Genomic DNA, 24,276 nt, shown 5'->3' with positions numbered 1-24,276 from the left:
CTGCTAAGTAATAACTTATGTTTTTTATATTTGCATTTATCTGCACCCTCTGAGGGTCATTGCTGGTTAGTTCATGCATTGAAGCTTCTGCAACAGTTTTGATTAACAGCCCAACTACCAACTGTACATCCGTGGCAGGAGGAAATACATAAACCCTAGGCTTCTGAATGGGGACATCCCTCATTTGTTTTGCATGCTGGGGGGGGATCTGACTGGTGACCTTTATCCATCCGCCCGCCCTCGCAGGCCCCTCCAGTCTGGGCTCATCAGGCCTGGGCTCAGCCAGTAGCATCCAGGCGGCAGTACGGCAGCTGGAGGCTGAAGCGGACGCCATCATCCAGATGGTGAGGGAGGGGCAGCGGGCACGCCGGCTACAGCAACAGGCCCCCCCATCATCCTCTGCCGCCGCCGCCGCCGCCGCTGCTGCCCCCCATCCCCCGAGCACGGCCCCAGCCAGCGTCACCCCCGCCAGCACGGCCAGCATTGCTACGGTTAGCATGGGCGTTAACCAGCATTACACACCATACTCAGTCCTGGCCCCTGCCTATGATTGTGTGTGAACGTTTAACCATGGCACATTTTGTCCTCATAAGTATTATGTTTTATTTTTTTAATGTATAAATGTGTTTTCTGTCATTCAGCTGAATAATGCTACAGTAGCACAGTCGCATTTGGAGGGAGGTGTTGAGGGCACTTAATGGTGCTTTTCCACTGGCATACAGGAACCAACCAGTACCCATACTTGAGAGAGAGATTACTCACAGCTTGAAGAAGGGTCGTTCCGGTAAAGACGTTGCCAAATTTGATGAGTCACAATGACGCAGAACTGTAAAAGAGATGCTTATTTACTGTTACACAGTATATATAATTTTCCACGTGCAGATGATTTATTTTTACAGTGTGCTAGTTTCCGTTGGTACATCTGATGCTTGCATAACACAGGAAATATCACAAACACTAGCGGGATTATCATTCGATTGTGTAAATTTGCATTATTAATCCATTCCTTTCAGTTGTTCTGCCGAACTCCGGAAAACCGTCGCTTCGCAGTAGTGGTGCGGCGTAGAGTCGGGTACAGCTAGGTTCCCGGTGGCAGTGGAAAAGCACCATTAGAAACAGCCTTGACTTTGCACTTGTACTCCCCCTTCCAAGCCAGCTTTGATCTGACTTCAGGGTTCGCCTTGTTATTGCTGATGCAAGGAAGAAAGTTATGCTGCGTATATGTGCACATGCAGCTTGCCCTTGTACAGTCTTACATAACATACATGTACATGCATACATACATTATGCTCTCCTGGCTGGCTGACTCAGTTGTGAACATGCTGCTGGCTTTTTCTGTCTGTCGGTCTCTCTCTCTGCCCGGTTGACTTTGTGTTGCTTGCAGCTGCCCCCCCCCCCCCCCCCCTTGCCCCTCCATACTCCTTTCTCTTGCTAGCTTATTGGAGCATGGCAGTCAGTCATTTGGGGGTTTTCCCACTCCCCTTAGAAACCCCTTTTAAAGTGTGTCTCTTCCCTAACTTCAACTCTGTTTTTATTTCTCCCATTCTTTTATTCGTGCTCTCTCTTCCAATCCCTGGCCCCATCTGTCTCCATCTCTCCCCTTCTCCAGTCGGACGTCCCAGCTGTATCAGAAGCTCCTCCAACTCAGAGAGATGACTCCCCGATGGATGTGGATCAGCCGTCCCCCCTGGGCCAGGAAGCACAGGCGCTGGGTGAGGCTGTGGGCTCCTCTACTTTTGCCATTTTCCCCAAATGCCTGTTCATTTTATTTTATTTTTTTTCCCCCTCCTTCCTTTTAAAAATGGTGGCATGCAGTCAGTATTGATCTTCATTTCGCGTCATTGCTTCAAATGGTTCTGTAGGTGGAGAAGCCAGTGGTCAACTGGAACATGAGGAGAAGTTGCCAGATCTGCCTCTGCTGAGTGAGCAGCTTCTCCTGGACGAGCTGTGGGACATGCTCGGCGAGTGCCTGAAGGAGCTGGAGGAGTCTCATGACCAACATGCTGTTCTGGGTACGGAGTTTCGTATAATAACTCACTATGTCAGGGCAAGCCGGATAAGCATTCTCATTGCGGTAATATAATGTTTATGATAATGATGAGCTGGTAGCTGATGTCATGAATGCTGGTTTTTGTGCTGCTCTCTTGACCCTGCAGTTCTGCAGCCAGCGGTGGAAGCTTTTTTCCTGGTGCATGCCACTGAGCGGGAGAGCAAGCCCCCGGTGCGAGACACGCGGGAGAGCCAGCTGTCTCACATCAAGGATGAGCCCCCGCCCTTATCCCCAGCGCCACTCACCCCAGCGACACCCTCCTCCCTAGACCCCTTTTTCTCCCGCGAGCCATCCTCCATGCATATCTCTGCCAACCTGCCTTCCGACACGCAGAAGTTCTTGCGTTTTGCCGGTGAGTCAGTGCACATCCTCCTCCGCTTCATTTGGAGGTTGTTTAATGTTGTATTGTGTATTTTCCTACTGTGTTCAGCACCATCTCCCAGTGCTCACAGTCTTTCCTGTTTGACAGAGACTCACCGCACTGTGCTGAACCAGATCCTCCGCCAGTCCACCACACACCTGGCAGATGGTCCCTTTGCCGTGCTGGTCGACTATATCCGCATCTTAGACTTTGACGTCAAGCGCAAGTATATGGCCCCACCTTTCACCCAGTCTGTCTCCACTCATGTATGCATACTAGTTGCACTGTGCTTAACGTATCCTATCATACGCCCTTCTGCCCCAGGTATTTCCGCCAGGAGCTGGAGCGTCTAGATGAAGGCTTGCGGAAGGAAGACATGGCTGTGCATGTGCGTAGGGACCATGTGTTTGAGGATTCTTATCGGGAGTTACACCGCAAGAGCCCAGAGGAGATGAAGAACAGGCTGTGAGTTTATTCTGAATTACACATTCTCTCATGCACACTTTACTAAATACGCAGGAATGTTTATCTGCAGTTTGACTGTGTACTGATGGCACTGCCTTGAGTGCTTGTTGAGGGTAACTCTTACCATGTCTTCTAGCTATATCGTATTCGAGGGAGAAGAGGGTCAGGATGCTGGTGGTCTACTGCGAGAGTGGTATATGATCATCTCCAGGGAGATGTTCAATCCTATGTACGCGCTCTTCCGCACCTCGCCTGGAGACAGAGTGACCTACACCATCAATCCATCATCCCACTGCAACCCCAACCACCTCAGTTACTTCAAGTTCGTGGGACGTGTGGTCGCCAAGGCTGTTTATGACAACCGGCTACTCGAGTGCTACTTCACACGCAGTTTCTACAAGCACATCCTGGGAAAAAGCGTCAGGTACACAAATTGCTGCATCTTTTGCTCTGTTTTTCCTTTGCTTGCATTAATGCAATTATTCAATAAGTATCTTCCAAAATGAAAGTGCTGGTTGTGCAAATTCTTACTGGTATGTAAGTATATGTTAGTCTTAATGCAGTTTTGTGAACTATTGTAGCAGGTAGGATCTTTACCGAACTTCGGTACTTTGTGGTACCAACCGATATGCTCCAATCCTGCCGAGGATCGAAAAATTATCTTTTCAGCGTCTGTGAGCTAATAAGCATGCAGAATATTTGAGTAAACATCTAAAGTTGCGTGTGATTGGTTGTGTAATGTAACATTTCACAAACGTATCATATAGGCCGGAGGGAAGGACTTGTGAATCGGCTCACATTTGTTGTTTTTTGTCTTAAACCAGTGCGACTTACAAATATCCCCCTCATATAGTGGCTGACCACATCGTTGTATATCAGTGAAACACCCAGCGAGAGCGAATTGGTGTATATCTGTATGCATGTGTGTGTGAGCGAGATCACTGGAACTCGGTCCGATTCAGTTCCTCGGAGGCACTGCTGAGTCGGTGCTTACAGTAATAAATTGTGGATCGGTTGACCACAAGCACCGGCGCTAAAGTGGAAGTGAAGAAAAAAAGACAGAGTAGATGGTATTTTTTTTTTATACAGCAATACAATAGAGTACCTTTTGTGTGCATCTCCAGTCAGCGGTGAAACATGCAGGATAGCGTTACATTATTTCTTATTCTGTGGAAAATGAAAGATCAATTCTGCTGGCCAGATTTATAAACATGTCGCATGTACTATAAGAAAAATCAGGGCTCTCAGTCAGGGCATTGACCATCAGACACACGCATTTCAACCAGTTCAAACGCTCACACGTCACACCTTGTTTCTCATGCTGAGAAGGGATAACCGAGGTGCCCCGTTTATGTAGAGTCACTGGACGAGACGCAGGCGTGCGAAGTGGAGTTTTCCACCAAGTCCATAGCTGTCCCAGTTGAGTTTGGTTGGTAGGTGGCTATTAACTAATTAGAAAATGGCATTTGTTGCACGTGATCCTGCCTCAAGCACGTTATTACATGGATCCGTGCAGGTGGGAGGTGGAAGTGGCAGAGCAAGATCTGATGGATGCGGTAGGCAGGGCTCAGGTTTCACGCATTGACCGCGAGACACATGCTGCGCCCCTAACAGGCGACATCTCACAACTTTTGATGAAACTTGAGAGTCCTGGTATAAAGTAAATAAAAGGCTGTGTTCCATTATGATTGTGACTGATCCCCCCCAGTAAGTAACTAGTAACTAACAAAACAACTTGTTCAAATAAAAGGCTAGTGCTGTAATGTTTAATGCATTCCTGTTGAAATTGATTTAAAAGCTTATTGGTATGAGAAAAGTATTGTTCAGGAATCGAAAGGTCAGGTATCGAAATCAAGGTATCGTCCTGGTACTAGTACTGAAAAATTTTGTATAATATCCAGCCTTAGTAACAGGTAATGAATAATCAGCAAATATCACAAGTTACTGCTCCATTAAAACCAACAAAATGCATTCCATACATAAATTACACAGCACAAATATTGTAGTTGACTTATAAATTTAAAATACACCATGATGTCATAGTTGCACCAATATATTCCATGGATGGGGGGGGGGGGGGGTGTTTACATATGGTTTTTGGACCTGCCCACTACAACAGACACTTACCGTATCAGCACAATAACTCAAGTACACAAAGTACTTGACAGGTGTTTTTCAAAACTTCACAGAACCTTTGGATAAGAGGAGGTCTGGAATGGATTGAATTTTGAGAAAATAGCTCAAATTAACGCTGCACCCCTTAGTGGCAGCAGAGGGAATGGTAACCATGGAAGACGCTTGGCCGTGTGAACGCGAACTCGAAGTATATGATGGACCTTATTACCACTTCACAAAAACCATTGTATGGATATGGATCGAAATTTATTTTGATGCAGATCTCGCCAAAATTGAAGCAGTGCCACGTAGTAATTCCAAATGGCAGAGCAGCTGTAGATTAGCCAATCTCTTACTCGGAGTATTCCATGGAATTCACCTAAAACTTCTATATCTGTTATTTTGAAACAGTGTGTGTGGGGGGCACATTAAACGACAGAGATTATGAACTTTATTGCATTGGGACAAGTCACACAATTGGGCTTTAATAATGATTTTTGGAGAGGTGGGGAGAGGGTATTGGGGCTTTTGGGAGGAGTAGGGATTAAGTGGGGGGAGGGGGTTATGAGGTATCCTGGGAATACATTTTTTCCTCTAAACATCTCATTTACATGACCCGTTGTGTTTAAGAACAATTGTGGAATGAATGAATTTTAAAACTGCTGAGTAAGGTTGCATGATTAATGGGTTTTGAATTACGATCCCGATTCATACTCCTGTGTGATTTCATTCTAGGGCAATATTTCCCTACCTTATTTTCTGCCACAGCACACTTTCTGTATGACATTTTTGCTGTTCCAGGGCTGAATTATGATCTCTCTTCATACCGCTATGTGAGCTCATTCTCGCATGACACGGATTCTGCCGTGTTTGCATTTGCTGGAGATCCATTACATGACACTAAGCACTCCTCTTTTTCTCAGCTGTATCACTGAATAACAGGGCTGTGTTACACCACATGACAGGAAGAGGGGGCATAGAAACGGGAATACGTAAGAAAGGGCAGACTAGGTTTAAGTTTGGCATCTTTAGCATATCCTACATTTGGGAATGAATTTTGTTAAACTTGGAGTGTCCTTACTCTTCATGTAACAGTAAATGACCACATTACTGGCGCACAGATGTAGAAGTTTTGACCAATAACTGGTATCTCTATAATATCACAGACGCTGATATCCGTGGTTGGTTGCTGTTGCCGACTTGGTCTGAATAAAGGAATGAAGTTACATAATTTTTTCTATTCTGTGACCCAAGATCAGTCTGTGGGTTAGTTTTAATAATGAATTATAAACGCGTTCCTCCACTACTGCAAATGACTGATGGACCAGTGCAATAATCTCCATTATTTTCAATGATCTTTCCTCCTTGTGCTGCTAACTGAATATTAATGAAGTTGGCCCAGACTGACACGTCTGACATGCCAATGTCAGTTTTGTCAATGTGTCAGCCAATACCCGTGTTAACTGATATATCGCACATCTCTGCATATTGTTATATAGACAATTGTTCAGTTGTGACAAAAGATCGTGATTCACATTTTACTCAGAACTCCGCAGCCCTTCTATTGTGTCTAGTCTATGGAAATGGTTTGAAAGCATTTCCTGTTTATCACCATTATTTCCTGTTTATCACCCATGTGGTCTGAGTAAATACTGCATACAATTCCTATCAGGGCCTTCCGGCAGCCCTTGGGAAACACCATTCTAGCAGCCTGCCCGCAATCTGAGCAGATACAGTGTGTAATTCTTTGCTCAGAGCATACAATGCATGCATTAATGGATGTGGTGTGAAAAAGATCAGACTGCTTGCTCAGAAGATCTCAATCCACAAGGAAAATAAATGTATTGGTGTGCCTTACCATGAACATAGTGAATATAAGATGGTCCACTTTTCAGTGCTACAGTTTGTTGATTCAGATCCTTTCTCCTCTGTTTTTGCCCAAGTCAATATTTGTCCTCATGCCTAAGCATAAATTACTAGATTTTAAATGGTGTATCTTAAGACGCATTATCCCTGTCCCCACTAAGAAGATGGTGGACTGCCTTAATTATTGCTGCCCAGTAGCACTGACTCTGAAGTCTTGAAGTTCTTCGAGAATCTGGTGCTGGGAGACATTAGACATCATACCTGACCATATGGGCGATGTGCAGTTCGCCTACCACCACAACAGGTCAATCAAAGATGCCATTTCCTTATTCCATCTGGAAAAGAGAAACTCTTATGCTCAGCCACTGTTTCTGGATTACAGCTTGGCATTCGAAATGATCATCTCCTCCAGACTCGTATCTCTTGACCTAGGAATTAACGGTTCCCTCTGCAACTTTCTCCTTGGCAGACTGTGGCACATGAGAATAGGCAAGAAGACCTTTTTCACCCTGACACTGAACATCGGTACTCCTTAGGGTAGCATACTGTATTTCCTGAACGCCAGTGACTGCGCAACTAGATTCAGCTCCAACGACACAGTGAAGTTTGCTTATGATACCACTATCGTAGGCTGCATCAGCAACAGTAATGAGATTGTCTATAGGGAGTAGGCGAGCTCCTGAGTAAGCGATGTCAGGACAGTAAACTCTTCCTGAACATCAGCAAACCAAGGAGCAAGTCATGTATTACAGGAAGTGAGTGACTGACCATGGTCCTGCTCCCGTCAGAGGATCGAATCCCCACCAAAACCTTTACTTCCTCGGATTTCTGTCGAAGGCCCGAATGTCACCCGCAACTCATCCCCTTCCGCAAGTGCATCATGGAGTCCTTCCTGACCAGCAGCATATCACCCCGGTACGGCAGCTGCACAGTTCACAACTACAGGGCTTTGCAGAGGGTGGTGAAGACAATGCAGACCATCATCGGTACACAGCTGCCACCAGTTCAGGACATTTACCTCTCAAGCTGCCTCAGAAAAGCCAAACACAGACTCTACAGGTCCATGAGGACCTGACTTCAAGGCTCAGGAATGGTTTCTTCTCAGCACTAATAAGAATCCTAAATACACATTGATAACCTTTAGGTGTAATCCCAGTCACCACTGTTGTTAATTAATCACTGCTGCTTTAACATCAGCACCTTGTATGTCACTGCATATTTTATGTATACAGATGACCCCATTGTGGTATGAGGAGTTATGATCTGATTGATCTATTTTGTGTTAAAAATATCGTAAGTCAAATTTGTCTTAAAAGTTTGGCTAAACGCAAAAAACAAGATATGTTGCGTTGTTAAACACTCTGTGAGATGGTTATGCTCAGAATCGCTACAGAAACTGGAAGCCTGCTTGGGTGGATGCTACCATCACCCGGCATCATTAGAAAGTATCAAATGGTATATTGTTAGGCCGGGAACAGATTGTAATTCGGAGTCTGATAGCTGTCGAATGTTCATCGCTATCACGCTATTGTAAAGTTGAAGCTTTGTATAGCTGAAGTATCTGAATCGAGTGAGGAGCATCTATATTGTATATGTGGTATGAATATTGCGTGTTATAGTTTACTCTCTTTGTTACTGCTATTTATTATGTTTAAGTCTGGAGGAAGGTATGCAAGCAAGTATTTAATTGTACTTCTACCTCTGCAAATGACAATACTTTTGAGTCCTTAACTTTGGAAATAACCAGTTTTTGTTGAAAGAATGCAGTCACTCTAAACCCAAAACAGTACCTTGCATATTACTCAAAGCTCACCTATTTTGTTAATAGTTGGACATTTGTCAGCAAGGATCTTTTTTAATGTAATTGGTCTTCTCCATGTGCTGCAGGTGTTCCACCCCTCTTTGTTTCTCCTGTCAGTTTGTTGTCTTAATGGGGGATATAAAGACCAGAATCCTAAATCACGAGAGTGCTGATTTTCTGTATTACAAACAGTTTTAGCAATACATTGCACTGGAATGTCGGTACACTTCCATTGTGAATGTGCCAACATTTTGTTTATAGGTTAGTATGCATAATGCCCGAATGTTATGTTTTTCCAGGTACACGGACATGGAGAGTGAGGATTACCACTTCTATCAGGGTCTGGTCTACCTGCTGGAGAATGACGTGTCCACCCTGGGTTACGAACTGACCTTCAGCACAGAGGTACCGCGGCCTCTGTTCACTAAAGACATCTCCCCCATGCCTTCTGTCTACCTCACCCGACACTCCTCACTCCTGGGCTTTACATAGATATACCTCATTCTTGTTCATGCATTATGATCCCTGATCCAAGCTATTTTCCAACGACCTCAGAGGTAACAAAAAAGGAAAAGTAACCCACTCATTCTTGGCGCAGAAAAAAAATCTCTTACACAGATTTACATATATGTACGGCAAATTAGTATAGTCAGTCTTACTACCACACTACTAAAGTGTTCCTGAAAAACATTGTGTTTGCTAAAATCATCTATTAAAATATGCTTAACCCTTGGGGAAAACGGGGTTAGGGGAATGATGTACCAAAAGCTTAGTAACTTACACCAAAGACAACAAATTAAGTAATAAAAACAGTGATAACCGTCAGCAAAAATGTAACTAGGTGATTCCACTGAATTGGTGCTATTTGCTTGTTATAAATCTCCAAAACTAAGCTTTTTCTACACTGAATCTAGTAACAAATATGTAACTATTCAAAATGTGCCCTAGTCATTCTCAGGTAATTTTTGCAACATGGTTGCATTTTTCTCAATTTCTTTACCAAAACGTCAAGTAAATTTAAACATTTGAAAATCTAGCAACTAGTTCTTTTGTAATTTGTAATCAAAGAAATATTTTGTGAACATGTGACCAATCATGTTTCTGGGGGAAAAAAATCACTCTACATACACGTAAAAGTTGTATTTTTCTCAATCTAACAGGGCAGAAAGCAACAGGACTGAGTTTTATCATAACATTAGCAAGTTCATGAACCATAGCCACATGTCATCAAGCCTGATAGTGTGATAGTATTGAGTACATTCAAGTAACTTGCCAGAAATATATATATTTTTTTAATAAATCCAAGAAATAATTTGGGTGACAGAGCTGAGTGTTGAGTTCCACCACCTCAGACACACAAGGTTATCAGGGAGATCACTTCTGGTTTTCTTGTGGTCTTCTGGCGACCGAGACGATGGAAACTGCAGTTGACTGAGACGCACGGAATGTGTCATTTTTTTAGGGGCAGAAATATATTCGGGTTACAGGACTGAGTGAAAACCTGAGGGCACAAGCAAAATGTATATTTTAACTAGCATATTATCCATTTATTATAAGGAAAATGTATTTAAAGCAAAAATACTGTCGTCAAAATAAGATCTTTGAAGGTTTTTACTCGTATTTCATATTGAAATGTTGCACTAGTGAGCAGTGACAGGTGACACTTTCTTCAGCGTTCTAGGCAGTTTTCATTAATGTTTTACATTTTGTTAAATTTGCAATGAGGACATTGTGGAGGACACTTTGCTTGATAATAACATGTATTATAAAGCTACTTTTCATGCATATTTAAACATATAATGTCCTGGGGACACAAATGGCACCAGTTTGGTGGAATGGCCCAATTATATGCATTTATATAAGAAATAATACATTAATAAATTATACACATCTCTTATAAACCCTTCAACCTGGACATGCTGAACGTGATATCTTGTCTATTGCTTGGAGTCGGGAGTGGTGAACCACAGACATTTACCATGCGGCCGGCATGCACACTGTACCAACCCAAAGGATGTGGTGGGGCACGGAAGGCAACATGGCTACAGACAGTAATGTAAAAAGCAAATATCAGTTGAAAAAGGTTGTTTTTCGTGTCATTTTTCAAAATTTTAAACTTGTACAATTTAAGACTTTGACCTGTGCACTGCGTGGATGTACTAAATGTTAGATTCTCTCATATTTGAACACTGGTCCGACTGATTTACTGAAAAGAACCGGTTCAAAAGAACGATTCGTTCACAAATCAGACATCACTATTCGTTACTTGGATAGCCGGTTTTGCATAGAAGTAGTGTTTCTCATTAAGACTATCGCATTCTAGTCCATGTAGTGCTTTTCTCTCCGACCTGAAAATCGTGTAAATACAAATGCGATTCCTGTTGTATTGGACTTGGGTACTAATAATTCAGTAGCGTTAGAACAGATTTACGATGTGATAATCGTGTAGTAGCAGGATGATCTGTACAGCATTTACAGCGTTGTTCCACAGGTAAATGGATTGTAATCTTTGTAATCCCGATATTTCTACGGGCAGTAGTTCTCCATGAATCGCACAGCTCTATTGCTTTGCCACCGCTTTGGACTCTGTGACTGCCGAACAGACAGTTTTCAACTGTGCAGACACTACCGAAGGTCGTCGGGCTCAGGAGTAATCCTTGCTTTAGAGTGAAAACAATACATTACCTGACACAGAAGGATTCTCTGAATTCCCTGGTTACTCCCTTGATTTGCCATTGGACTAAGTCATATACCCCAATGGGGTATATGAAGTAAGGCACCAGAAACCCACAAAAAAGAAAGTAAGTTATGAGCTGTTTGATGGCGCCACTATCTTCCTTCAGTAATGGCTCCAGAACCAGGGGCACTGGCTTCTACCGCTCTTTAGGGTCTTCATTTGCTATCGGCATTTCCTGCACTGGGAAATGCCGATAGCTATGGGTGCCGGAAGGGTAGGCAGTGCCTGGTGCCTACTAAAGGTGGTCTGTGAAAAGCAGAAGAGAAACGGGGAAAAATAAGGCGAGAGAGAGAGAGAGAACCACAACCCAGTAGACAATCTGGACCCTTTCCCTAATTACAGGGCAAAAGTCTGGGAACAATTTCAATATGCTAATGCCACAGCCAGAGCTTTAGGCAGCATCATGTCCAGCCCCCCCCCCCCCTCCCCCCCCCCACTCTGGAGCATGTTCTTTTAAATATGACATCTACTTCACGGAGGTAGCAGCAACTGTGGGCATTATTGTAGTCCAGCCCGGCATGATTCTCCAGGATCGGAGGCACTAGTTCTAGGGGCGTGGTGACCTTCCTGCTGGCCAAGCAGTTCCAATCGTGCCCATTGTGACACTTGATAATTCCTAGGTGCCTTGACAATAGGTCCTCATGCAAATTATGTGATAGACTGTTGTGCCAACACAGAATCCACTTTGAGACAGCTAGGTTCCATATGTGCAAAAACATGACATTCTCAACAAGATATTTAAAAAAGTACCATGTCAGAGCAAATGAATCTTTGAGTTACACCAGTGTTGTACAGTACTTACCAAAATATGCTCTGCCCTTTTGCCTGATTTAGAAACAAACCCTTATAACAGAAATGGCACATGACTTGGGTTGGGCCAGGATTTTATGTCCATTTCATCTTCAATAAGTCTGTATGCAGTATCAGTCCGGACCTGCACTCCGAGAATGGTCTGACTGCTGTCATTGCTGTTTTACCCCTTAGATCGAAACAATCAACGATTAGATGAACTACCCTATGATGGTAGAATATGCGCATGGCTTTCAAGTATGGTGCGCTGGATTAAAAAACTTAGCATTTTGAGCTATGGTGATTGTTACCATCCGTTTACCATATTATGGATGCCATGGGTGAAGATGTAAAAGCATTGTGTGTTAAACTAAATGAATCTGCTAATGCAGCAGCATGATATAATGAGCTTGCTTTTTTTAAAATTCCTCAAAGGGCATCAGCTCACAAAGATATGCAAGGTCTGTCACTTTACTGGTGGCATACCATTTATCAGAGTACCCTTTCTCCTGAACTTAGCAAAAACTGTCTACAACAGCGTCATACTGCAATCGTCCTGTGGCCAAGCAGCACAGACACTTCCTGTGCCTTCCCAACAAACTTGCTAGTAAAGCAAAGCATTCACACCATTGCATTGGAGATGCAGTGTGCCCAAGTTTATTAAAATAATTATCCATACAACTATAACTGTAGCAACCTTCATTGCTTCCAGCTCGAACCGCCTCCTTTTCAATCTGACGCTCCATCCAAACCTCCACCCTCCAGTTCAACTCTGCCAGCGTTGCATGTCTCTCTTCCTTAGATATGAGCTGCAAGTTCATCAGATTCACTCTTAAGCAAGTGTCCAAATCTCAAATGTAGGCACTTTCACTCAGGCATGAAGCGCACAAAGTGAAGGACCCAAAACCACATCACCCCCAGTCTGGGCTACCTCCCAAACCTCAGGCCTTTCAGTTATGTGGACCCCTTCCATGGAATGTGTACTGAACAAAACACTCCCCACTCCACCAGCCCTCCAGGCTCAGCTAATTTTAGTGTCTGCATTTTTGTTGTGACACCAAAAGATTCAGCTAACAATGAGATGATCATCTTGACTTTTTTTTTTTTTAGCATTAATATCCTCCAGATTAGGATTACTCAAGAACTCCGCATTTAGCACTAAACTGATACAGTATTTTCAATACGGAGATTGCTCAGCAACACCCCCCTCCTCCGGTATTTTTGTACGGCCCCCAACTAGTCTCATTTTCACGCCTTGATTTTTTGTCTAGTTTTAAATTTTTTTCTGCATTTTTACTGCTTTTTTAAAATCTAAAAGCCAAAATTGATTTTCTGCCAAGGACTAGAAATTCAAGTACACCGTCTCCGTTATCATACCCGGAAGCTTTATTAATTTTAGTGGAGCTTGTATCTCGGTGAAAGGAAGAATGGCTCCCCATTCCTTCCATTCTTCATGTTGCCAGAACCGCTACAGATTACCGAGTGGCTTTCGACAGACTTCAGAGAGGCTTCCACCCTCACCATAGCATCAAGACGGCTCTTATCAAAGTTCTGAATGACATCCAGCTAAACACTGATTCGGGCAAAGTATCAGTCCCGGTTTTATTAGATCTAAGTTCAGCATTTGGCACAAATTGATCAGAAAATACTCCTGGATAGGCTGGAGCCTTGGGTGAGCCTCACTGGAACCGTTTTGAGCTTTAAGATGTACTTAAAGGGCAGTTGAAATTGGCAGTTATAAATGAAGATGGACACTCCATTAATTGTGGATACATCCACAAGGATCTATCCTAGGACCTCTTATTGAACCTCTATATACTTGCTCTTGGTCAAAATCTGTAAAATAAGTGTCATAGTTGCGTGGATGAGACAGATTAAACTGGCTGTCACCCAGTGTTTTCGGCTTCATTGTTTCCCTATGTCAGGGCTTGAAACAAGTTAATTGTTGGCTGCAGCACAATTTCCATCAACTCATCAAAAAGAAAACTTGAGGTGACTGGGAATGGGACACAGAAAGAGAATTTGGGGGAGATGCTACATGTATGGTACACATCATGTAAGGGAAGGATTCTCTGAATCCCCTTATTAATCCCTTTATTTGCCTTAGGTTCAAGAGTTTGGGGTATGTGAAGTGAGGGACTTGAAACCCAATGGAGCAAACATCCTAGTGACGGAAGAGAACAAAAAGGAATATGTTCATCTGGTTTGCCAAATGAAAATGACAGGTGAGCTGTAAGCCAAGAAAGTGGCCAAGTGTGCGGCTACTTCCTTAACACCCTGTGCAGTGATTTAATTTTTTTCCTTTTTCCTCTGACCTCCTCTATGAGTTGACAATGTACATCTTAATTATCTTCCTACCTCTCAGGGGCAATTCGGAAGCAGTTGGCTGCCTTCCTGGAAGGCTTCTATGAGATCATCCCCAAACGGCTCATCTCCATCTTCACGGAGCAGGAGCTGGAGCTGCTCATATCGGGTCTGCCCACAATCGACATAGATGATCTCAAAGCCAACACAGAATACCACAAGTACCAGTCTAGCTCCATACAGGTACCAGCAGTCTTCTATACCTCTTTGAGAAGTCAAATGTCCAAGAAGTTTCTCTCTAAAGCATGTTATGCATGTGGGTCATGTGAGGTTCAGTTGGTTGTGTGTTTGTGTACCTTTTGTATGGAAAATCCCAGGGTCAAACCTTGGGCGCACACACTATTGTCTTGGGATGGTGTGTGGCACTGCAAATTAGGATTCTGTGTCTGTGAACTGGAAGGTCAGTGGTTTGAATTTCATGGTCATGGTATTTCACTGTTGGGCCCCTGAGAAAGGCCTTTGGCCCCAGTTACTCCAGGGACTGGCTAAGCTTGCTTTTTCAGTTGCACATCGCTTTGAATAAAAGCATCCATCATGTAACTGTAAACCTTTTGGCAAAGTGGTGTGGTGAAGTATATTTTTCTGCTGTTCTGTATTCTAGCATCTTTCCTGTCTTTGGTTAGGATATCACCCCCCTCCTTGTCAGTCTCTTGTACCTTTTGGAATTTTCTGAATTGCAGTAATGTCAGACCATATCTTTGGAAAGCCTCGTGTAACCTAACAGCATTCCAAAGATGTCGGTGTAAAAAAGAAAAAAGTGTGTGTTTGCCCAGACTGGGCTAAGATCATATCCAAGATCTAAAGATGTCTGTTAAATCTCAGTTTGACCATCTTGCTGAAATAATTTGCCTTTTAGTGTTTTGTCTTCTGAGCCGGTCTCGCTATCCATTTCAGATCCAGTGGTTCTGGCGGGCCCTGAGGTCCTTCGACCAAGCAGACCGGGCTAAATTTCTGCAGTTCGTGACGGGCACGTCCAAGGTGCCTCTACAGGGCTTTGCTGCCCTTGAAGGCATGAATGGCATCCAGAAGTTCCAGATCCACCGAGATGACCGCTCCACAGACCGCCTGCCCTCTGCTCACACCTGGTCAGTCACACACAACTGCTTTTGTTTAGTTTTTACATAAGGGTGCTGATATTGACCATAGTACCCCATCAAGTTTTTTTATAAAGCTATATACCAAATATGCACCGATATAAGGAAAGCATAGTACGGTGTGCAACCAGAATGCTACTTTGTAATTCTGCAAAGCAAAAAAGTACATTTCACCTACATCTCAAGCTGGCTTTTTATTGTTTTTATTGCATTTGAGTACCTGTGTTTGCTGTGATTAGCCTCTTACCACAAAGCAACCTGGTTTTTCTGCTTTTTTTTCAGCTGGATGCTTTATTTGAACAATTTAGGTTAATCACCATGCTCAAGGGTATCACGGCAGGGCCCATCCTGGGACTTGCTTACTGACAGTCATCGTTTTGACCCCCTTTTTTTTCCCCTCTCCTGCAGCTTTAACCAGCTGGACTTACCGGCCTACGAAAGCTACGAGAAATTAAGACACATGCTCCTGTTGGCCATTCAGGAATGCTCGGAGGGCTTCGGGCTGGCCTAAGCACCAGCACTTTCACATATACAGACCGTTCCAGATTCTGAGACACACTGAACCTCTAACACTGGCGCCCCCCAGTAAAGGACCTTCCTTTGGGCGTCGAACTGGCTAAGACTCGCCTAATATTGTACAGAGACAGAATAAAATACATGCACACTCAGAAGGGAGGTAAAGGCGGACACGTCTTCAGGGGCGGGGGTGCACATACCTACAAGTGGCAAACTGGTCAGAGATGAGGAAGTACAGCAGATTGCCGAACATGTATTTTTGCCTTGTAGACACAGAGCTACATACTGACGCGCAAAACAATTTAGCAAATTCTGTGTCTGCTTTTTCTCTCCCTCAGTAAAATTGCAAACCTGCGAAGAGAGAAGATGATAAAACTTGGACTAATGTTAAAATGTATCCCCCACCCATCACCTTCCCACTCCGTTTGTTTCTCTGCAAAAGGTTTTGGGGAGTTTAATGTACTTAAGTTTAATTTTTCTTCTGGTTGTATAAAGTAGCAAAGGGGGTTTGTGTGTGTGAATGGGCTGGTTATAAAACTTTTGGAGAAAAATAGCCTTTGTAATTTTTTTTTTTTCCTTTTGCAAATTTGAAACATTGAAGTGACTTACCTTGAAAATAGGAAATGCTTTCGGGGGGAGGTTTTATCTGAAGAGAGTAAATAAATTTCAAGCAAATGGAGAGACTCATCAAACTGCACCCATATGGGGAAAGTTCTGGGCATTTTTTGAAGGCGATAAGGAAATGTGTGATGGAGGATGGAGAAGTCCTGGTCAGAAGTCTGATTGTTGCAGATTGGAGTCCTAGTCTACAGCCCTTCTCACAGCTACAGAATGGAGGGTAGGTGGGTTGTACATTTTGGAGCTTGTCTTGGGTCTTAACATGCTGGGAGAAGGGGGCTGTATTAAATAATTACTTCAAGAATAAATAAAATTGAGAAAATGTTTTTTTTCCCCCTGTATGTCATGTTTTTTAAATGCATTTAACAGTCATTGTGACAAGCTGTTTACTGTAAATGCATGTGCAGTTTTAAGTTTAGATTTTGACACAAGTTAAATTCATCAGTGATTATAACACCAAATAGATAAATCAATCCAGGACAGGGTATGCCTGACATTTCTTCCTGACAAAATATTCTGTCAGTTATTAAAATAATCTGATGTACCTCTAAAGATCTGGAGACTTTTCGAAATGGCAATCTTATGAAGAAGCGTGCCTTTTACACTGAGGAAAGGTACCAGAAACGGTGTAATAAAATGTCTATATTGCTTATTTGAGCAGAACTAATATTTGAGTAGATGTCATTTGATCAGCGTGGTTGGAATTGATCTGTTTGGGTTTAAATTGTTCCACGGACACTTCACTAATTCACTAAGCACAGCTAAACCATTGTTTTTCTTTAGTTTGTGGGGTTTTCACAGATATGCGCTATTCCTTGGTTTCGTTGTCATGCATTAGGATCGTATTAGAATAAATTAGTATCTAATTGACGATCCTTCCCCGATGTTAGGCATGATTTCTGTGGATGTTACTTCCACTTAAATGTGTATCTGCTGGGTTTACGCAGCAGGCGTGCTTGACTTTACCCAATTTTTTCATTTCCCTCACTGATGGAGTGCAAATATATATTTTTGGAATGATGGGAGTGTGTTCATGATCTCATTGTTTTAGGCTTTATTTTTTTATACCGCTTTGGAAAGTCACGGTTTGAAGAAAAAAAAACCTGAACATTACATGCATGAAACATTTCAGTACTGGAAAGAATGCATTAATTAATCACGAAATAGTTCCCAGTACAAGTAGTATGTGATCCTTTAAGTTACACTGTGTTCCACGGGATTTATAAAATGTTGTACCATACTTTGTCCACTGATCGTTCCCAGAGGATTTAAACAAAAAATTCCAGTGGTCTGTTTGGAACAAGTTTAACAGGGTAATGTTGCACAACAGCAACATTTGATAAACATTTCAAAATATGCACAATTTTCTGTGTTTGAATGTGTCCCAAGAGGCTACTTAAAATTTTGGTCTAATGGAATTTTTGATTCTATTCGTAAATTCCAGGGCAAGATATAATGCAGAGTCTTGTGCATTAAACATTATTGCTAGTCATTCTGCAAGCACTTGGTCCAACGGTGTCATGCAGTTGACGTAGCTCTTGACACATAGATGTATTATTCTTGTATGGCGATAAGCATTGACGTAGCTTTTGCTGCAGTGTTTCTGACCTTAATAGTAGTTGTCCCATTTAATCAGCTTCTTTGGAGACTGCACTTCCTCTCGTCTCAGCGTAGTGACCTTGGTAACTATCATTTCACACTTGTTGATTATCATCGTACATGTGCACTGCTGCTTGGTCAATGAGCCCTGCTATGTTTAAGGGTTGCAGTGTGCTCTGGCCACCAGTCTTTTTTTCTGTGTGAAGATCTGTCCATTCATGGAGAATTTGCCCACTCCGATCACCCAAGTAATCTTACCTTGTCAGTTTTATCAGTGGGGATTTAATTATGGCAGGTAAAACGCTGCGTTTTAGCAGGTTGTGCTGGACCAGAGATGCAGAAACTGCAGAGGGCCTGAGGTTATGGGTTCGATATGGATGCTCTGAATGGACACTGGGCATGGTCATCACAATGCGATGTAATTCCACACGACACAATTTAAAACACTGAAGGTATATCAAAACAATTGTCCATTTGTCTGCTTTTGACCACTTGTACCACTTCTTCCAAGCCATGAACATAATTTAGTAGTAAATGTCTTTCATTTTTAGTATCTTTTAGATTTGTTGTATTCACATGACTTACAAGTCTACATAACCATTTATCTTGAACAAGGTAATTGGAGGCCCTGCCAACTATGCCAGGAATAGGGGGCACCAGGTAGGGGTACATTCTGCAACGCATGCTAGTTCATCACTGGAAACACACGCATGAACTCAGTCATAGACTATGGAGCCTATTCTTCTGTCAAGCACTTAAGTAAAAACAGCACTTAAGCTGGTTACTATTGAGTTGTGCATATTCTCTTCATCGGCGTGATCACGTCCACTGCGGCCGTGCAGGAAGTATAATTAATGCATCGAGTAGGGAAAGGGTTATGCCCTCGGTGATTTTGGCAACAAGGGAAATGTGGAACATGGACCATTTCGTTTACATTTTGACATTTACACTGATTTCGAAAATTAAACTATGGCGGTAACCTATTACACTTGTGTTTGGTCATTGTCACGAACGTGAGAATCCTTTGATAAAAACAAAATCGAGTTTGAATTTTGGGCAGAGCAGTGACATTGTTATTGTCATTTTATAGGTCTTATTTAATGTTCCCTCAACTATTTTTCCCAAGTAGGCAGTACTGCAGCAGTTTAATATCAGGTTAAACAAAACTAGGTGTTTTTTTCAAACGGTCTGTCCACAGTAGACCATTTAGTATGTACATTAATTTCGTCAATTGTTTTGTATTATCAAATTTATTGGCAACTTCTAGTCGGTAATTTGTGAGAAAGCTGTGTTTGAAGAACGGATCCGTATACTTCAGCTCCCCCCCCTTCATTCTGAACAACTCTGTAAACAAGCATATATACCTAATATTGATATGGTGTAAATGTTAGTACTATTAGTAGCATGAACTGAATGTTTAGAATGCATTCCTGATAAAATAGTAATGTGCTTAATTTTCATAGTCCAAATGAAGCGTATATATTCTACAGCATAGGCTGCAATATATTATTACAAACCAATTGTTAGTCACTGCCACTAAAAACCCCCACATGTACTCCATTAAGTGTGGAATGGTTTCCATTTATGTGAATGTCCTGGTCAGGTAGTTCTTTGAGGACCCCTCATCTAGTTTATGTAGTGTACGGGTTCGAAAATATGGGACAAATGGTGTCCCATATTAGTTCAAAGCTGAGTGTTTCACGATCTACCAGGAAATATACGAGGCATTCAGTGTTGGTCAAATGAAGTACATCAAGATGAGAGCGACTGTCTATCCCACTCTGGCTGCAGTGAAGGTACTTTCTGTGCGGTTTAGATTTGCTCTATTTACAATTTTTTTTTTTTAAACTAATTTTCATTTTTTTAATGGACCAGTCGTTACGCCTAATTGATTCACCTTCCTGATGTGTTGATAAGTCACTAGAATCCTGCCTAATGGTCATATTTTTCTATATACTATTGTCATATATAATTTTGATATAATTCGCTGAATCATTCACATGCGTCGTGGATTGTAAGATTTACTTCTAAATGTATAATAAAGTTTTGTTATATATTTGGCTATCTGACCACTGCAATATTGTTTGGCTGTGTAGAGCCACATGACTAACTACAGCCCACCAGAATGCATAGCAAAAGATGCAATTAAAAGCACTTAATCAGTGGCAGAATACATGCAAGGGTCTTTTGCCTTCGACACTGTACGTCCTTTTATGCCTTAAGTGCATGGTTTAGGTTATTGGTACTGAGTTTGTGCCGAATAAATCCATATTTAGAGCTTTGGGATACATGTTAATATATATAAAAAAAAAAAAAAAAATATATATATATATATATATATATATATATATATATATATATATAAATAAATAAAGTGTGTGTGTGTGTGAGAGAGAGAAATATCTAAAAATGTCAAGGCATGTCAGTCTATTTCAAAAATGGCTGATAACCCTCTGGAGACTGAGGCCTAAGGTACGATACCGTCAAGTTCACTATACTTGAAGTCACACCATCCAGCTGTATTTGCATTAGAGGGTGTTCAGTGCCTCAGGATAAGTCTGCTATTTAGGGACATATAAGGCCAGAGAAGGAAAATCAAGAAGCAAAGGGCTGTAAGATTTTTTTTTTATTTTCTCATCATGCTTAATCTAAAATTTCTGCCTGCACTGCATGCCATGTCCCAGTTTCAGTGAAGAATTGGGTGGACATGCCCTCTTCAGTGTTAAAAACACTTTTTTTTTTTTTAAACAATACTGTTCTGTATGTTGTATCAGTACCATAACAATTATTTGTGATTTGTGCCAGTGTAACCCTTCTATTGGTTAACGCCGGACAGGATAGCACATCTTGCATTGCGTCTTGACTGCCTACCATCCTGTTGCCAGTGGTTCTGTGGACCACTGTCGACATTGCTGAATTTGTATGGGAGACGTTATTGGGTTGTAGGGTTTTGGCTGATCTGTGTGTGTAGGTAATGTCCCCAGAATATCCATCCATTTCCCAAACCGCTTATCCTTCTGGGTCGCAGGGAGTCCAGAGCCTATCCCGGAACCATTGGGCACGAGACGGGGAACAACCCAGGATGGGGGGCCAGTCCATCGCAGCGCACACTCACACACCATTCACTCACACACACACTCCTGCGGGCAATTTAGTAACTCCAATTAGCCTCAGCATGTCTTTGAACTGTTGGAGGAAACCCCATGATGACATGGGGAGAATATGCAAACTCCACACACATGCAACCCAGGTGGAGACTCGAACTTTGGTCCCAGAGGTGTAAGGCAACAGTACTAACCACTGCACCACCATGCCACCCCCGTCCCCAGAATATGATGTGATTTAATTCTTAGTTCTGTGATTAGGTGGTGTTTAGCACAGCAGAATACGGATCTCGTCCCATGTCCAGAAGGTCATGAGTTTTAATGCCATAGCTGGTAGAGTGATCATATGCTTTAAGGCTGACGTGTATTATATAAATGCGTAATTAAACTGGAGATCATACAATGACTGACTGTGGAATACTAAGAGCCAAATGGAGAGGGCCTGATGGATGTTTTTAGTCAGAACCCTGAATTTACGTTTAAATGCCAATGATCTTTAATAGCAGTGACAGGTACCTTATACAGTCAGATTTGGGTGAACTTTCCACTCATGGGATAAGATGATGAATCTTAAAAAAATATATATATTTTATTTCAAATCTGGAAAAAAATGTAGATATTCACCAATCACTAGAAACTAAGAGACCTATTCAGTTGGTCTATAAGTTACCAAGTAGTCTTAGATGTCACTGCTGCTTTTGAATTACAGCTCTTGTTCTGGAAGTCTAAAATTCTAGACAGGCAAAATAAAACTCTGACACCAATATGTTGGAAAGGTTCTATTTTATTCCAAGTCTGCGCACATAGGAGTCCCCCAGAATGCAGCAGAAGGGAGGACTCCCAAGCCACAAAATGCCGGACAATTTATATTCTTTTATGAGTGATGCCCCTTGTAGGAGATCACCAGATATTTTCTGCTGTTTTCTTCACCTCTCTAAATTTCACCTTCACACTATCTAAACCAATAACCACAAAATGCTTGAAAGGTAAAATGCAATTGTCCGAATATGTCTTCATATGCATACCATGACATTTTGGGCAATTATACGCTTCCAATTTTGTAAGAACAATTTGGGGAAGGACCTTTTCTGTTTCAGCATGTCTCTGCTCCCGGTACAGAAAGCAAAGTCCATTAAGACATGGTTGGGTGAGTTTGGTGTGAAAGAATTTGACTGGCCTGCACAGAGCTCTGACAATCCCATGAAACACCTTTGAGATGAACTAGAATGGAGACTCTGGCCTGATCTCACAAATGCTCTTTTGGATGATTAGACAAAAATTCTCTTTTAATTTCTTATTCCAATTCCGTAATATATCTAAACTTCGATGGGGAAAGTCGCAGTGCAGAAGGGTTAAGAATAAGAGAAATTATTAGGCTGCTGTGTTTCAGGGATCCGCACATATTTTTTTAATTAGAGGATATTTTACAGAACACTAAAGGGCAGTATGATAATTTGTCTAATGAGTATATATTTGACAAGACTAATCAATAATTAGGCACATGTTTGCTGGTAGCTGGGCAACACATTCCAGTACATACAACTTAGAAGCAAGGATTTCACTAGCAGTGTTTATATCCATGGCGTCCAAAAATACATTGTTACAATTTCTGTTTTCCGTACAAATTACTTACATTTATTTTTGTGGGTTAGGGGTGCTTTACCAGTGAAAAAGATTTAAAACGGGTGAATAATATAAAATACAAGTAGACATGGGGAATCACTTTTAATACCTTTACTGAGCTTCATTCAGTAATGTAGCAGAAGTGATGTAGAACAGCCAGAGAGCCATTAGTTTAATATACTATGGATGTGTTTCAGCTCCCTGTGTAAATCAATGTATTACGACTTTTAGAGACAGAGAAGACAGCTGACAAAGGAGAGTGAGGTTCAATATACTTTTGGCAACAGGCTGCAGTGGGGCTGCCAAAGCTTAGTTAGTGTAATTGGTTTAATCATTTTATTTTAGATGATAGTTTGTGAAAGTGGTTCACTGTTTCTTATTCAGGGTTCTCCGTATTTGGTCTCTGCCTGTGTCCCATGTCTGCCTTTTTTTTCCTGGTTTGTATAAAGTCTTTAAAACCCAAAGAACTTAAAGATCAGTTTGCTAGCCCTGATAAGTGATGGTATGTATAACTTTTCTTAGTTCTCTAGAGTTAAAGGGGAATGTTTCCCATGAGATCTGAAATTATACCTCTGAATTATTGTTGACACATCGCCCAGGCCACAACTCCCACCCACACACACATACACACATAAGCAGGAAGTAAAAGAGTTAATGCAATGACACAAAATATATTTTGATAAAATAAGAACATTTTTTTCTGTCTGCCTGACGCACAGCTCACCCCCCGCCCATTCTACTTTCTGTGGGGCTTATGCAGATGCAGAAGATGTAGAAATGCTTCAGTTTCCTAATTGGTTAACTTATCTGGCAGCCTTGGAATCATTCAGTAGACCGGATCATCTCTGTTTGGAGTGCCATTGTACCTACAGAAAATAATCATGTAGTACAGCAGTTCTGAACAGCTTAGAAAGCAGCACGGTGCCTGTTTAATTTATTTTACATTTGTTGGCTAGAGCAGATGCTTCTGTATAGATGAGGGAATTGTGGGCCCGTTTATCAATGATGCATATCAATTTTTATTTAAAACTTTATCTGAGCCTGTCTGCCAAAACATGACTCATTACAGGCATAAGCCCACATGCCTGGCTTCCACCCTTGTGAGCACATGTGTAGTGTGACACTAGGGGCATCTGATGCTGAAGTGAACTCCAGCTTCAGCACCGCTTGGTAC

General features: G+C 42.0%; 1 protein-coding gene across 11 annotated transcripts in view; it reads left to right on the top strand.

Annotated features, from left to right (window-relative positions):
* The window catches only part of huwe1 (HECT, UBA and WWE domain containing E3 ubiquitin protein ligase 1), a 68,244-nt gene extending 50,801 nt beyond the window's left edge, over nucleotides 1-17,443 (top strand). For 10 of the 11 annotated variants that reach the window (XM_048983027.1, XM_048983028.1, XM_048983029.1 and 7 more), the window contains 12 exons: nucleotides 247-491; nucleotides 1,610-1,712; nucleotides 1,863-2,012; nucleotides 2,157-2,402; nucleotides 2,520-2,637; nucleotides 2,736-2,876; nucleotides 3,013-3,300; nucleotides 8,958-9,063; nucleotides 14,292-14,409; nucleotides 14,550-14,731; nucleotides 15,443-15,633; nucleotides 16,051-17,443. In XM_048983027.1, coding sequence (XP_048838984.1) covers nucleotides 247-491; nucleotides 1,610-1,712; nucleotides 1,863-2,012; nucleotides 2,157-2,402; nucleotides 2,520-2,637; nucleotides 2,736-2,876; nucleotides 3,013-3,300; nucleotides 8,958-9,063; nucleotides 14,292-14,409; nucleotides 14,550-14,731; nucleotides 15,443-15,633; nucleotides 16,051-16,153 — 1,991 coding nt within the window. In that variant the 3' untranslated portion in view covers nucleotides 16,154-17,443. The remainder of the gene's footprint in view (nucleotides 1-246; nucleotides 492-1,609; nucleotides 1,713-1,862; nucleotides 2,013-2,156; nucleotides 2,403-2,519; nucleotides 2,638-2,735; nucleotides 2,877-3,012; nucleotides 3,301-8,957; nucleotides 9,064-14,291; nucleotides 14,410-14,549; nucleotides 14,732-15,442; nucleotides 15,634-16,050) is intronic. The other variant, XM_048983030.1, reaches the window with a different exon arrangement.
* Nucleotides 17,444-24,276: the final 6,833 nt, after the last annotated feature.

This window comes from Brienomyrus brachyistius, chromosome 18, assembly GCF_023856365.1.
Source record: "Brienomyrus brachyistius isolate T26 chromosome 18, BBRACH_0.4, whole genome shotgun sequence".
In the NCBI taxonomy this organism is placed as follows: Eukaryota; Metazoa; Chordata; class Actinopteri; order Osteoglossiformes; family Mormyridae; genus Brienomyrus; species Brienomyrus brachyistius.
Note: the sequence above shows the minus strand (reverse complement) of the source record. Positions and strands in the feature narration are given on the sequence as shown.